The sequence below is a fragment of the Mobula hypostoma genome, chromosome 23 (genome assembly GCF_963921235.1).
Source record: "Mobula hypostoma chromosome 23, sMobHyp1.1, whole genome shotgun sequence".
NCBI classification, from domain to species: Eukaryota; Metazoa; Chordata; class Chondrichthyes; order Myliobatiformes; family Myliobatidae; genus Mobula; species Mobula hypostoma.
Window position 1 is genome coordinate 54,537,027 of NC_086119.1, and position 17,179 is coordinate 54,554,205.

The 17,179-nt window shown below is 41.1% G+C and overlaps 1 protein-coding gene across 6 annotated transcripts in view; it reads right to left on the reverse strand.

Annotated features, from left to right (window-relative positions):
- LOC134336925 (protein CASP-like) overlaps positions 1 to 17,179 on the reverse strand; it is a 621,546-nt gene that overhangs the window by 153,052 nt on the left and 451,315 nt on the right. For 4 of the 6 annotated variants that reach the window (XM_063031579.1, XM_063031574.1, XM_063031575.1 and 1 more), the window contains one exon: positions 11,043 to 11,345. The exons of the other annotated variants lie outside the window; for them this stretch is intronic. In XM_063031579.1, the coding sequence (XP_062887649.1) occupies positions 11,043 to 11,345 (303 nt within the window). The remainder of the gene's footprint in view (positions 1 to 11,042; positions 11,346 to 17,179) is intronic. 6 annotated transcript variants of the gene reach the window in all.

The window sequence follows — 17,179 nt, forward strand, 5'->3', positions numbered from 1 at the left end:
AGAAGGACTTAGATAAATTGGAAGAAAGGGCAAAAAAATGGCAGATAGAATACGGTGTTGGGAAATGTATGATAGTGCATTTTGGTAAAAGGCACAACAGTGCAGACTATTATCTAAATGGGGAGAAAATTCAAGCATTAGAGGTGCAAAGAAAGTTAGGAGTCCTCATGCAAGACTTCCAAAGGTTAATTTACACATTTAATCTGCAGTAAAAAAGGCAAATACAATGTTGGCATTTATTTCAAGGTGAATAGAATATAAAAACAAGGAGATAATGCTGAGGCCTTATAAGACACTAGTCAGGCACTAGTCCACTTGGAGTATTGTCAACAGTTTTGGGCCCCATATCTCACAAAGGATGTGTTGTCATTGGAGAGAATCCAGAGGAGGTTCACAAAGATGATTCCAGAAATGAAAGGATTAACATATTAGGAGCGTTTGGTAGCTTTGCGTCTGTACTCACTGGAATTTAGAAGAATGCAAGGGAATCTCATTGAAACCTATCAAATGTTGAAACGACTATATAAAGTGGAAGTGGAGAGGATATTTCCTATATTGGGGGTATCTTGAACTAGAGGGCACAGCCTCAAAATTGAGGGGCTACTCTTTAGAACAGAGGTAAGGAGGAACTTTTTTAGCCAGAGAGTGGTGAATCTGTGGAATGCTCTGACACAGACTGTGGTGGAGGCCAAGACTATGGGTATATTTAAAGCAAAATTTGATAGTTTCCGAATTGGTCAAGGGCATCAAAGGTAATTGTGAGAAGGCAGGTGTGTGGGGTTGAGTGGGATCCAGGATCAACCATGATGGAATGGTGGAGCAGAGTCAATGGGCTGAATGGCCTAATTCTGCTCCTATGTCTTATGGACTTATCTGGCATTTGTGCAGCATGGCTGGAAATTTGCTGGGGCAGGATGGTTCGGGCTGCAGTTGCTGGAGCAAATTTGGAGGCAATTCGATGCAACGGAACCATGGCCAGGCGAAGCGAGCAAAGATCCGAGGTTTGATCAACTTAAGAGTTCAGCCGAACTGGAAAGGTTGGATACTGGCCAAATCAAGGTGGCAGAACCCTGAGGGTGAGAAGTGACTTGAGGTTTAGACAGTTTAAGTGCTGGGCCATGCTGAGATGGTGAGAGTGTTGGGGTCGGAGGCAAGAGATTGTCCAGTTCAGCTAGCTGCTCCATGGGGTGTGCTTGTTCCTGTTCTGGGCTGAGGCTGTAGCCTGCAACTAGTGGACATCTGGATCAGCAGCAGTGAAGCCTGCTTGTGAACTTCAGTTTTGAATGCTGTTTTATCATTTTATCATTTCCACGATTTGTTTTTACCTCTCTATCTGCACACTGTGTGTTTTACGTTCTTTTGTCTTAATGGATTCTATTGGGCTTCTTTAGTTTGGGCTGCCTGTAAGGAGATGAATCTCAAGGCTGTATAAAGTATGTCTGTCTGTCCAGGTACCATATCCGATGCGGACTTTGGTGACCATGGTTTTCCATATAGATCTATCCTTCGTTTTTTGGATTACTTCCATTTCCTCGATGTGTAGCCACCTGGCTATGCTTTTGACGTACATAAACCGAGGTCTTCCTCTAGGTTTACTCCCCTCGATCTTTCCAGAAAGTTTTTCTAGTTCATCTTTCCACATGATATGTCCTAGGAATCTGAGTTGTCTTCCTCTTATTGTTGGTATGAGTGATCTAACTGCTTGGGCTCTTCTGAGAACTTCTTCATTTGATGTGTGTGGTCCATGATATTTTTAACATTCTCCTGTAGAACCATAATTCAGCTGCTTCTAGTCTCTTTTCCATTGCTGGGGAAATGGTCCAGCATTCACTTCCATAAGTCAGGATAGAATAAACGTAGCACTGCAGTATTCTGTTTTTAGTGTATATGGTCAGCTTTCTGTCTGTTAATACGGTCTTCATTTTTTGGAAAGCTTCTTTCTCCATTGCTATTCCGTATTTGATATCTGTGTCACACCTGCCATTACTTGATATTAGGCTGCCAAGATATTTGAATTTGTAGACTTGTTTGACGTTTGTATTTCCGATCTTGTCCACACACTTTGGATAAAGTATACATTATAAAATAATCTTGGAGCTTTGAAAAAAACCTTTTCACACAACAGGCACATTGATTGCCATTGGTTGCTCGGTACTGGTATAAATCCACACTTTACTGTCTGCACTTCTCTTTTGCTTAGTCTGCTTCTGCCATTTTTGTTATGGATTAATGACCACAGATATTGCCTATTGTTTAAGTCCAACCTCAAGTGTTGTGATCAATAAAGTGGAAAGTTATAACGTCATTGCAGCTCAGGCAAAACCTGACTCTGCGAGAAGGTACAAAAAGTGTGGCAGCGATATCTCAGTTGGGCCATGAGCTAGAGAAATGCAGTTAAGACCATTCAAAAGGGCAGATTCTGAACTTTACCCCATTGAACATTATACCTTAATTCACAAGAAATGCCTCACTTCTTAAATGTGTGATTAAAGTATGGGAATCGTACTAGCTAGCACTGTACTACAGTAGTGAACAATAATAATGCACAGGCCAAGCTCAGAAATAACAAGATTTCTTCAATACAGATTTCTCATAATATGCCAAATACAGTGTCCCACTGTTTTCAAACAATTATGACACGAGTTGAGCTAAGTTTAAGAGAATGGTAAGTTAGCAAGGGATGAGATAATTATGATCAATTATGAATCACTGAGGATCAAATGCTTATAATAAGTAATTCATTTCTTTAATTAAGCCTGTAATGTGCATCCACTGCCCCCCCTTGCTACCAAACACCCCCCATTACCTCCTTTATCTTTATTGCCCCATTAGAATCTCCCACTGCCTCAGGGTGCCAATCACTCTGTGTAGGGATAAAAAAAAGTAACCCTCAAGTTCCCTTTAAAACTCCTTCTCGCCTTAAACTTATTTTTTTATTAAAGATACAGAACAGTAACAGGCATTTCCAGCCCAGCAAATTCATGCTGCCCAATTACACCCATGTAATTAACCTACCAACCCTTACTGAAGTACCCAGAGGAAACGCATGTGGTCACAAGGAGAACATACAAACTCCTTACACACAGCAGTGGCAATTGAAACCAGGACACTGGCGCTGTAGTGGCGTTCAAAATTCATTTATTTGTGTTAACAACCAACACACCCCACACCAGTATGCTGGGGAAAGCCTGCAAGTGTCGCTACACACTCAGTTACCAACATAGCATGCCCACAATGCAAGGCAGAACAACACAGAACACAAGCAACAACCAAAAACAGAAAAACAAGCCCTCATTCCTCCCTCATACCCACAAACAGGCAGCCTTCTAACCCTAAGAGAGTTCATCTTCTACAGCTTCCAGCCATCAGTCGTCTTGGATTTGAACTCAAAAAGGTGGAGACATTGGCATTCGACTAACCCAGCAGACAAGCAAAGATTCACAGACCCAGGGAACTCGACCTCCATGCTTCCAATTCGACGCCTGGGTCTTGATTCTCAGCATGAACAACAGGATCCTGTTGATAACTGACACCAGGTCAATGACAGGACCTGAACTCTGGTCTCACCAATTTACGAATCCAGGATTTCATTGGAACTCATTCTTTTATCCCGCACGTAACTCCAACTTCAGAACCCGCAAGAACTCACTGACCCCGGGGAAGCCACCAGTCATTGTCCACAGTAGTCTGTTGGCCCATCATGCAGCTGGCCGTCCCAGCCCAATCTGCAGATGTCCCATGTCTGTGTCGCTGTCCTTCCAATGTGCAACCTGTTATGTTATATGTACTCACTGCAGCATATGCTTTCTTAATTTTCATACTTAGGATTGGATGAGGAATATTGGCCTGAAACAACAAATTTTATTCTCCTTCACAGATGCTGCCTGACCTGCTGAGTTTTTCCAGCATTTTGTTTGTGTTGCAACCTTCCTATGTTTTGGTGACCAGAACTGCACTGAGTATTCCAGCTGATGGCTGAACAAGGTTTTATTAGGTTGACGCACAACCTCCTTGCAATTGTATGCAATGTTCCATCCAGTGAAGACCATTATCACACAAATACCACTGGTTGAGTGGTGTCACAAAACAAACCAACCTCTTGTTGAAGGTCAGCAAAACTAAATAACTGATTGTTGACTTTAGGGAAGGAGTGTGTTCATGCTGGTATACATTGAAACATAGAAAACCTACAGCACAATACAGGCCCTTTGGCCCACAATGCTGTGCCAAACATGTACTTACTTTTGAAATTACCTAGGGCTACCCATAGCCCTCTATTTTTCTAAGCTCCATGTACCTATCCAGGAGTCTCCTAAAAGAAAACAACAGGAATTCTGCAGATGCTGGAAATTCAAGCAACATACATCAAAGTTGCTGGTGAACGCAGCAGGCCAAGCAGCATCTATAGGAAGAGGCGCAGTCGACGTTTCAGGCCGAGACCCTTCGTCAGGACTAACTGAAGGAAGAGTGAGTAAGGGATTTGAAAGCTGGAGGGGGAGGGGGAGATGCAAAATGATAGGAGAAGACAGGAGGGGGAGGGATAGAGCCGAGAGCTGGACAGGTGATAGGCAAAAGGGGATACGAGAGGATCATGGGACAGGAGGCCTAGGGAGAAAGACGGGGGGGGGGTGACCCAGAGGATGGTCAAGAGGTATATTCAGAGGGACAGAGGGAGAAAAAGGAGAGTGAGAGAAAGAATGTGTGTATAAAAATGAGTAACAGCTGGGGTACGAGGGGGAGGTGGGGCCTAGCGGAAGTTAGAGAAGTCAATGTTCATGCCATCAGGTTGGAGGCTACCCAGACGGAATATAAGGTGTTGTTCCTCCAACCTGAGTGTGGCTTCATCTTTACAGTAGAGGAGGCTGTGGATAGACATGTCAGAATGGGAATGGGATATGGAATTAAAATGTGTGGCCACTGGGAGATCCTGCTTTCTCTGGCGGACAGAGCGTAGATGTTCAGCAAAGCGGTCTCCCAGTCTGCGTCGGGTCTCACCAATATATAAAAGGCCACATCGGGAGCACCGGACGCAGTATATCACCCCAGTCGACTCACAGGTGAAGTGATGCCTCACCTGGAAGGACTGTTTGGGGCCCTGAATGGTGGTAAGGGAGGAAGTGTAAGGGCATGTGTAGCACTTGTTCCGCTTACACAGATAAGTGCCAGGAGGGAGATCAGTGGGGAGGGATGGGGGGGGACGAATGGACAAGGGAGTTGTGTAGGGAGCGATCCCTGCGGAATGCAGAGAGAGGGGGGGAGGGAAAGATGTGCTTAGTGGTGGGATCCCGTTGGAGGTGGCGGAAGTTACGGAGAATAATATGTTGGACCCGGAGGCTGGTGGGGTGGTAGGTGAGGACCAGGGGAACCCTATTCCTAGTGGGGTGGTGGGAGGATGGAGTGAGAGCAGATGTACGTGAAATGGAGGTGTTCCACAGGGGTCTATTTTGGTAGAGATTCTTTTTACGTTATATATCAATAATTTGGATGATGGAATTGATGGGTTTGCAGATGATATAACGATAGCTGGAGGGGCTGGTAGTTTGGAGGAAGCTGAGAGGCTACAGAAGGACTTAGACAGATTAGGAGAATGGGCAAAGAAGTGGCAGATGGAATACAGTGTTGGGAAGTGTCTGGTCATGCACTTTGGTGGAAGAAATGAAAGGGTTGACTACTTTCTAAATGAAGAGAAAATACAACAAAATTGAGGTGCAAAGAGACTTGGGTGTCCTTGTGCAGAATTCCCTAAAGGTTATAAATGCAGAGAATGCTGAGTGCATGGAATGGGCTGCCAGCGATGGTGGTGGAGGCGGATATGATAGGGTCTTTTAAGAGACTCTTGGATAGGTACATGGAGCTTAGAAAAATAGAGGGCTATGGGTAACCCTAGGTAATTTCGAAAGCAAGTACATGTTCGGCACAGCATTGTGGGCCGAAGGACCTGTATTGTGTTGTAGGTTTTCTATGTTTCTATGTTATGTTGTAGGTTGAGTCTGTGGTAAGGAAGGCAAATCCAATGTTAACATTTATTTCAAGATGACTAGTATATAAAAGCAAGGATATAATGTTGAGACTTTATAGAATGCCTCACTAGGAGTATTGTGAGCATTTTTGTGCCCCTTATCAAAGAAAGGATGGTTTCATAGCAGGTTCAGGAAAATTATTCCAGGATTAAATAGCTTGTCATATGAAGGCTCTGGGTCTGTATTCATTGGAACTCTGAGGAATGAGGGGTGACCTTATTGAAACATATCGAGTCTAAGACCAGAGAACACAGCTTCAGAATAGAGGGGCATCCTTTGAGAATGGAGATGAGGAGGAATTACTTTAGCCTGGGAGTGGCAAATCTGTGAAATTCTTTGCCACAGGCAGCTATGGAGCCCAAGTCTTGGGAATGAATGGAGCTGAGAGGAAAATTGGATCAGCCATGATGAAATGGTGAAGCAAACTTGATAGGCCAAATGGCCTAATTTTGCTCCTATATCTTATGCCATTATGGTCTTATGGTCTAAGGGGAGGGAGGGAACATTGACTCAGACCATGAGAGGCCTGTGTCAGGCATTTTCATGCCTTACAAGGCACAGATCGGAAGTCTGTGTGGGGTGCCACTCCTCGCACGGACTAGAGCAATGTGTGATTAAGTGCCTTGCTCAAGGGCACAAACACGCCGCCACAGCTGAGGCTCGAACTAGTGACCTTGAGATCACTAGACAAACACCTTAACCACTTGGCCACGTGCCCAACACTATGATCTAAACTTGACCTTAACGTGCGTTCTTAACTAAGTTATCTATCTGTTCCAGACCTTGAAAGATCTTTGGATTTGCACAACCAGATCCCTCTGCTCCTCAATATTCCCTGGTAGTATGGTTCACGGTGTATGTCCTTCTACCACTATTGCTTGCAAAATGCAGAAACTTACACTTATCAGGACTAAACTCCATCTGCCATTTCTCAGCCAATTTCACCAACACACAGACATTGTAAAGTATGACTACACCTTCATGCTGTCAACATCAGACTTTACGTCATCTGTAAACTAGCCTTTCATGCATCTCACAGCAACAGCCAGTTCATTCCCTATAGTGCAAATAGCAAGGATCACATTTTGATTCCCTAACGAACACCAATGGTGACAAGCATTCAACTCTTTGTCTCTAGTTAACTAGCCAATTTTGGATGCAATATACCATCCTGCCCTAGATCCCATGGACCCTAATATTTTGGACCAGTTTTTCATGTGAGACCTTGTCAAAAGCCTTCCTCAAGACTATGTAAAACACATCTGCTGCATTGCCCTCGTTAATATACTTTACTGCTTTCTTCAAAAACTTCAATCTGATTAGTGAGGCAGGATCTGCTCTTGACAAAGCTACTTCGGCTATCTCTACCAGTTCTCCAAGTGATCATTAATACTGTACATCAGCATTTTTTCCAGTAATATCCTTACTACTGAATTTAGGCTCACAGATCTGTAATTACAAGGTCTCCTCGAAGAGAGGACCATGTTTGTCATGCTCTAGTCAACTGATACCTCACTTGTGTCAAGTGATGATTTAAACATCTTAGCCAGAGTCCCAAAGAATTCTCCCCTTGCCTCCCATCAATGAAGCACTTGAAGACTCTGAGAAGCATCTTTGTAATGACATTTTCATTGTGCTAAAGTATAATGACTTTTTTCCATGTTATATTTGTAATAAGCAACAAAAGGTGCTTCATCAGTGGCAGCATGAGCACCTGAGAACTGCGAATATTTTACTTGATGAGTGCCAGACCATATAGCAGATACTGCTGTAAATTACTGGGAAATAACACCCACAGTATATATTGCACTTTGTATGACCTCCATTTGTTAGCAATGTCCTTGACAACAAAGAGCTCCTGTGCTTTGATAAAAGAGCTGACAAACTGATAAATGGAGGTTAGCACATATATGCTACATGATGTAATCAAAGGCTAATCAGAATCTGCATCTTGCTTGCATGCTGGGGTATTCAGTTATGCAATTATAATATATTAAATGGTACCTTATCAGGTCTGGAGATTGTGGTATCACCAACAGGCTACATGTAAATCTCAGCAGGTGAAGCCTTCAAACAGTATTGCCAGAAATAACTTACAATGGTGCTAGAAAGTTTGTGAACCCTGTAGAATTTTCTCTAATTCTGCATAACTATTACCTAAAATGTGATCAAATCATCATGTAAATCCTAAAGCTAGATAAAAGGGAAACCAATTAAATAAATAACCCAAAAACATTAACTTGTCCATTTATTGATTGAGAAAAATAATCCACTATTACATGTATTTGTTGGAAAAAGTATGTCAAAAGTATGTAGGGTAAAGCTATTTGGAGTCAGGTGTTCCAATCAATGAGATGAGATTGGAGGCGTGAGTGGGTGCCCTGCCCTATAAAAAGACACACAGTCAGGTTACTGGCAGAGCCTGCTCTTCTCAACAAAGATCTATTTATGTGCACCATGCCTTGATCAAAACAACTTTCAGAGGACCTTAGAAGAAGATGCATTAAGCTGGGAAAGGTTACAAAAGCATTTCTAAAGACGTGAGTGTTCATCAGTAAGAGAAATTGTCTACAAATGGAGGAAACTCAGTGCTGTTACTACTCTCCCAAGGAGTGAGCATCCTGCAAAGATCACACCAAGAGTACAATATGCAATGCTGAAGTAGAGAAAAAGAACCCAAGGGTAATAGCAAAAGACCTGCAGAAACTTGCTGAAGTCTCTGTTCACTATAAGAAAAACACTGAATAAGAATGGTGTTCCTAGACAGCCGCCAGGGAGGAAACAACTGCTCTCCAAAAAGAAACATTGCTGCACGGCTTCAGTTTGCAAGACTACTTCTGAGACAATATTCTGTGGACAGATGAGACAAAAGTCGAACTTTCTGGCAGAAATGCACATTGCTATGTTTGGAGGCAAAAGGGCACTGCACACCAACACTAAAACCTCATCCCAACTGTGAAGCATGATGGAAGGAGCATCATGGTTTGGGGCTGCTTTGCTCTCTCAGGGCCTGGATAGCTTGCAATCATTGAGGGAACAAAGAATTCAAAATTGTATCAATACATTTTACAGGAGAATGTCAGGGTAGCAGTCCATTACTCGAAGCTTAGTAGAAATTGGATAATGCAACGATACAATGATCCAAAAGACAAGCGTAAATCAACAACAGGATGGTTTAAAAAGAAAAAAAATTGTGTTTTGGAATGGCTGAGTCAAAGTCCTGACCTTAATCCTATAGAAATGTTGTGGAAGGACCTGAAGCAATCAGTTCATGCATCCCAGAGTTGAAGCAGGTTTGTAAAGAGGAATGGCCTAAAATTCCTGCAAGCTGATGTGCAGGACTGTTCCAACAGTTACCAGAAATGTTTGGTTGAAGTTACTGCTGTACAAGGGGGTCACAGCAGATACTGCAAGCAAAGGTTCACATACTTTTTCCAACAAATACATGTAATATTAGATCATTTTTCTCAATAAATAAATGAACAAGTATAATGTTTTCTGTGCTATTTATTTAATTGGGTTCTTTTTATCTAGTTTTAGGACTTGCATGAAGGTCTGATCACATTTTAGGTCATATTTATACAAAAATAGAGAAGATTCTACAGGGTTCACAAACTTTCTAGCACCACAGTAGTTAAAAATCCACTGAAGACTGACAGGCAGCAGCCAACATCTGGATAACAGTGATAGAGCAACTCTGCAATTTTTCATTTCTTAACTTTATGCCAGGTTAAATAAATTGGACCCAATGGAACTAAAATGGGAATCCCATATGTAAATAGATCCAAGTTAGCAGATTCAAGCACATTCATTAAATTTACAGTGCAGGAACAGGACATACATATTGACTAGTTTGATGTTATCTTTGATGCAATAAGTAACTTCATATTATTTCCTCTGTTAAGAAGTCTCCCAAATGTTTTTGCTCAGTTCAAATTCACAATAATCAAGGCCGTCACCTTAATGTGGGAACTAGAGAGTGCAGCACAAGAGAAGTACAACCACATGAGGTACTGAAAGAAAGCTCTGTCTGTTCTCTCAGATGGACACCAACCAATTCTTATACTCTAAGACCAGCAAGAATAACTTGTCAATTTTCTGCTCAATATACATCCCAGACAAAATGATTGATGACATTGATTTGTTAGCTATTTATCTCATTGATGTGTGTGATGCCTCCTTTTTCTCTCAACAACTGGACTTAAAAGGATTTGTCTGCTTTAAAATGTTTGGGCACCACAAATGGTTAACACAAACACAATTTTTTTCAGTTAAAAAATACCCTTTCCTTTTAATACAAAAATATCACTAATACTTGTTTTTTTTATTTTGAAAGTCATTTAAACATTTAATATTTTAATAATGTACACATTCATAATGGAATTAGCATAATTGTGTTGGTAATCTTTACCGCACCATGTCTATGACATTCTAACGAAGTCTGACTGTCTAAAAATGCAATGTAATGACGATATGGTTCCAATGAAGGGTCACTGAACTGAAACGTTAACTGTTCTGTCTATAGAGATGCTACCTGACTTGCTAAGTAACACCAGCATTTTCTGCTTTAATTCTATTTAGTGCTACAGCAACTACAATAACACTTTTCCTGGCTTCTCCCAACCACTCCTTCTTAGATATGTTGATGTTGATCATTTGAATGTTGCTTATTTTAGGAATTATTTGGACAAGGGTGGAAGACACAGACCGACAAAAAAAGTAATGATAACGAAGAGGAACTCATCCCAGGTTCAACATTCTGTCACAAATCTACATATTTACAATTCAGCTAGCATCTTGTTTATAAAAACAGAGGACTTGCTTCCAGAATGCCTCTTTACAGCATACTCCATCTGTGAAAATGTGTACTAACATTATTCTAATGCATTATACAAAAATAAAGATAACAAAAAATGGATTTAATTTGTAAATTAAACCATACTACTCTATTTTCTTTTATACATGACACACATTAGCAAAATGGAATCAGCTGTATCCATTTGAAAGTGTATTGTTACCTACCTAAGTTATTGTCTGTTAGCACTTCCTTGACTTTCTTTGTGATAGCATACGTATCTAGTTCAGGAGACATGGCTACCAGCTTCTGTATGCTTACTGATGACTGGCCAGACATTGGCAGCGATGACAGAACCTGAGGATCATTGGAGGAGTGTTCGCATGCTTCGGAGGGTTTGATGTCCTTACTGCTCTCAGTGGCTATTGAGTGCTGGGATGATAGTTCAGCCACACTCTTCACTGATTCCACAGAGCTGACTGGAGATTCAGGGGCTGGGCTGCAACTGGCAGAGGTCTTTGGGGTAATCTCTAAAATAAATGAATGAATAATTTCATTATAATAGTTTGAGTTTGATAGAGAGCATTTTAATCAGATGATTATAAACTTTCCTTCAAACCTAAACCTCATAATAAATGGAAATTTATGAAGTTATTAGTTGGTAAAATCAGCTTAAAAGTAGAAATAGGACAGGAAGAACTTTTTAAGTGCAGGAAAAAATATGAAAAAGGAAAAATGCTTCTTATATTGAATAAATAGTGCAATAGGAAGAGGCAGAAAGAAACCCAAGCATGACTTCGTGATTTTGGTGTAATACTATTTCCTCCTGGCTCTGAACTTTCACCCACCTTAGTCCACGTTGGTAATACAATGCAAAAACAGGCCAATCAGCCCAACTGGTCCATGTTAATCACAGCACCCTTCCTGCTAGTCACCGTTACCTGCATTCTGCCCACACTGTCCAAGTCCTTCCCCTCCATGTATCTAAGTAAATGGTTTTTAAATGTTGCAGTTGTACCCACCTCAACCAGTACCTCTGGGCAGTTCATTCCAGGTACCATGACCCATTGTGTAAAGAAGTCATCTCTCAGGTCTCTGTCAAATCACTCTCCCTTTACCTTGCCCTCCAGTTTTGGACTTCCTAACCCTGGGAAAAGACTATGGCTATCTACTTTAACCATACTCTTTGTGATATTATAAACTTTTATGGGGTCATTCTTCTCCACTCCAGGGAATAACGATCTAGGATGGCCAACCTCTCCTTATAACTCGAGCCCTCTGATCCAGGTAACATCTTCCTATACCTATTCTGCACCATCGACAGCTCAGACCATAAGACCATAAGACATAGGAGCAGAATTAGGCCATTCTACTCCGCCACTCCATCATGACTGATGCCAGATCCCACTCAACTCCATACACCTGCCTTCTCGCCATATCCTTTGATGCCCTGACCGATTAGGAAACTATCAACTTCCACCTTAAATATACCTACGAACTTGGCCTCCACCACAGTCTGTGTCAGAGCATTCCACTCTCTAGCTAAAAAAAATCCTCCTTACCTCTGTTCTAAAAGGTCACCACTCAATTTTGAGGCAGTGCCCTCCAGTTCTGGATACCCCCACCGTAGAAAACATCTTCTCCACATCCACCCTACTTAGTCCTTTCAACATTCGATAGGTTTCAATGAGATCCCCATGCATTCTTCTAAATTCCAGTGAGTATAAGGTACCCATCAGGTTCACCTGCCATTTCTTTGTCCCCCATTACTACCTCATCAGCATCACTTTCCAGTGGTCCAATATCAACTCTCACCTCTCTTTTACTCTTTGTATAACTGAAAAAAACTTTTAGCATTCTGCTTCATATTATTGGGTACTTTGCCCTCATATTTTATCTTCTCCCTTCATATGGCTTTTTTTTTTTAGCTGCCTTTTGTTTGATTTTAAAAACTTCCCAATTATCCAACTTTCCACTCACTTTTGCTACCTTATATGCTCTTTCCTTGGCCTTCACGTAGTCCTTAATTTCCCTTGTCAGCCACGGTTGCCTTGCACTGCCATTTGAGAACAACTTCTTCTGTGGGACATAGCTATCATGTGCCTTGTGAACTATTCCCAGAAACATCAGCTATCTCTGTTCTGCTATCATCCCTGCCAGTATTTTCCTCCAATCCACCCTGGGCAAGCTCCTCTCTCATGCCTCTGTAATTCCCTTTATTCCAGTGCGATACTGATACATGTGTCTAATACTTCTCCCTCTCAAAATGCAGTATGAATTCAGTCATATTATGATCACTACCTCCTAATGCTTCATAGAAACATAGGAAATCTACAGTACAATACAGGCCCTTCAGCCCACAAAGCTGTGCCGAACATGTCCTTATCTGAGAAATTACCTAGGGTTTCCCATAGCCCTCTATTTTTCTGAGCTCCATGTACCTGTCCAGGAGTCTCTTAGAAGACTCTATAGTTTCAGCCTCCACCACCATCGCCGGCAGCCCATTCCACACACTCACTCTCTGCGTAAAAAACGTACCCCTGATATCTCCTCTGTACCTACTTCCAAGCACCTTAAAACTGTTCCCTCTCATGCTAGCCATTTTAGCCCTGGGAAAAAGCCTCTGACTATCCACACAATCAATGCCTCTCATCATCTTTTACATTAAACTCCCTAATAAGATCTGGGTTATTACACAACCCCCAGTCTCAGATAACCTTTCTCGGAATAGGCTCAAACACAAAATGCTCTAAAAAGCCATTTCGTAGGCATTCAGCAAATTCCCTCTCTTGTAATCTGACACCAACCCAATTTTCTCAATCTCCTTGCATACTAAGTCCCCCATTACAATTGTGACATTACGTTTATTACAAGTACTTTCCAGCTCCTCAACCCCACATCTTTTGGAGACCTATATATGGTTCCCGCAATGTTTTTTATTACCTTGCAGTTTCTTAATTCCACCCACAAAAATTCAACATTCTCTGACCCTATGTCATCATCATTCAGGTGCCTTGCCGTTTGGCGTGGGCAATCATGTCTCTCCATCCATCACGGTCCCTGACCCTCTGAATTGTAGTTGTTGTCTCCCCTGTTTCTAACCATGATATTATTCCATTTATCATTTTCATTCTCTGCCTGCCTCTGCTTCTTATTCCTTCCAGCTTTCCAGTTGTAACTAAATGTTCTAATGTCTCTCTTCGCATGTTTTTTCAAAACAGTTTTGATTGCTGTTTTCTGATTTTTTAAGTAATGTACATTTTGTTTTCGTTCTCTGTAGAACTTCTTCATTGGTTATCCCTTCCGTATATGATATGCACAGCATTCTTCTGAGGAACCACATCACTGCTGTATTGATTCTTCTGTTCACTGCATTTGTGATGGTCTATGACTTGCAGCCATACATCAATACAGGAAGAATGTAGCAGCTGAGAGTTCTAAGGCGAATGTCAATTGCTATTTTCTTGTTCGTTAGGATGTTTCTCATTTCTGTAAATGCTGTTCTTGCCATAGCTATTCTTGCTTTTATGTCTGTTCTGCATTTGCCATCAGATGTTACCCATGATCCAAGGTACTTGGAAGTTGTGAACTTGTTTCAGGGTTTCATTTCCCAATAGAATCCTGCAGTTTGGGATATCAAGTTTCTTTGATATTACCATTACTTCAGTTTTCTTTTTGTTTAAGGTTAGGCCAAGTTTTTCGCTCTCTGTGTTGATGCTAGATAACAGTTTCTGTAAATTTACCTATGTCACCTTTTTCTACAAATGTAATTCCATCTCTTAGCAACAGAACCACACCACCGCCTTTGCCTACCAGCCTGCCCTTTCAATACAAAGTGTATCCTTTGATGTTAAGCTCCCAACTATGGCCTGCTTTCAGCCACAACTCAATGATGCACACAACATCATACTGACCAATCTCTAATTGCACCATGAGTTCGTCCACATTATTCTGAATGCTATGCACATTAAAATGCAGCACCTTCAGTCCTGCGTTGTTCATCCTTTTGAATTTTGGCTCTGTGGTACAATTTAACTCTTTGCTCTGTCTGCATTTGTACCCAATCATTGGCTTGTCCATTCATGTTACATCTGTCATCGACTTGTAAACCTGCTGGCTCAACCTCTGGTCTAACATACCGGTCTCTATTCAGCTGCCATATTTGTTTAAACCACTCCCAACAGCTCTAGTAAACCTTCCCACAAGAATATTGGTTCCCCCTTAACAATGTCTTTCTTATAACAGGGTAACCAAAACTGTACACAATACTCCAAGTGCAGTCGCACCAACAATTTATATAATTGCAATAAAATACCCTGTCTCCCAAACTCAATGCCTTGATTAATGAAGGCCAGCATGCAAACCCTCTTCTTCACCATCCTGTCTACTTGTTAGCCCACTTTCGGTGAACCATTTCATAGTTGTGACCTCTAATCTCTGACTTCTCCACTGACTGTCCAATGCCATTGTAGATTTACACTTCATCATCTGATAAGTCAAATTCATCTTCTCCCCTCTTCCGCAAAGAAACCAGCCCCAGCTCCTTTAATCTATCACTGAAACTGTCATCCCTAAGTCAGGAAACATTTGTATGTCATGGTATTTAGGTTACATGATAATCTTGGGCCTATGTCGAAAGAACTATATATTAATGAAAGATCTCCTTGTTGCATTTTGCAAGCTTTTGCACAGTTATACACCTACTTTGCAAATGTAATTTCCACCTCTCCCATGTCCACTATCACCAGCCCTGAAGAGTGTATGTAAGCAAATGATGGTTGAGAGGCTATGAGGACAGGAATGCTAATAGCATTTCAAAAGCTTCAGCTACAGCACCTTTCTTGAAGTTACAAATAGCTGAAGTGTATTTGTTAGCTTTTAACTTGCCCTCAGAATCCTCTTTCCCAAAATAGCATTTTTATTAAGATGATAAACAAGATAAAACAACAGCTCCATAAACAACACCATTTCCCCAGATGTGAAGACAATCAATGATCGATTCAAATGAAACAACAGAAAGCGAATATTTTAAATAGAAACTTGCCTTACTTTCTACTGGAACCAAAATGATATTAATTATTGTACTGCAACCTCATAATAAAAACAACACAAATTTTCTACCTATTTACTTATCCTAAAAAGCCCTAATACAAATGTGCGACAGTAATTTGTTCGAAGATATTTCTTCTATCACAGAACTGGGAATTAGCTACCAAATTTGCTCCTAATTCACCAGTGCAAGGAACAGTTTGGCAGATCATCTATCATCCTCACTATGTGATGTCAAAGATGGCAGACACACCAACATGATGAAGATGTTTCTCTTCAGGTCTGCGTCCTTTAACCTACACCACGGTCAAACTGGTAGGTAAATTTATCATTGGTAAATAAAATATTGAAGCTTCATTCTGTTGACACATGGTATAAATAATTCTCACTGATATTGCTTCAAACTAGCTTTGTAAAAGTTCCAATTTTATTGGACACATTAAAAAAAATTGACTTATGACATGATGAAGGGACTTCAATCTAAAACACTAACTGTTTATCTTTCCACAAATGATGCCTGACCTGCTGTGTTTCCAGCATTTATTTTTATTTCAAATTTCCAGCATCTGAAAATTTACCCAAGCAGTCTGTGGTAAAAGAACTGGAAATATTAGGATTAAATAACGATTGTGATTTCAATCAATCTAATATACCCCTTACATAACCCTGCCAATTGTTCTGTTTCCATCTCCTCCTCTACCCACACATCACCTACACAAACACACACCCCCACTTCCAATGGGTCCCCTCCCCAATTATTCCCATCTGCCCTCCCTACCTCCCTTATTTGGCTCCATCAAATGCAGCCCCAGTTGCCTCCATTTCTCACTTCTCAGTCTGTCACTATTTCTATTCTCCTCCCATCCCCACCTTACCTGACTCTATCTGCCAATCAACCCTGCTTCATTGTATCTACCAATCACTTACCAGCTCTTGCTCCATCCCTTCTCTTCTTCTCTCTCTATACTATCTCCACCTTTTCATCCAATTGAAGCACCTTGACCTGAAACATAGACTATTCATTTCCCTCCACAGATACTGCCTGACCTGTTGAGTTCCTCCAGTAGTTTGTTTTTTTTTGTTCAGGATTACAGCACTGGGACTCTCTTATACCTTCAATCAAGCTAATTGGGAACTTTTATTTTGATATACATTATTTTAGGGCAATGTAACATTTAATTTGTGTTTCCTGCTGTTTAAAGTTCAATTCATTTGGTACAGATATAATTTCAAGGGCACAAGCAAATCCCTCTTGCTGTCTGGTGTGTAAAGCATGGACAAAAGTTGACATGGACAAAATGCTGGAGGAACTCAG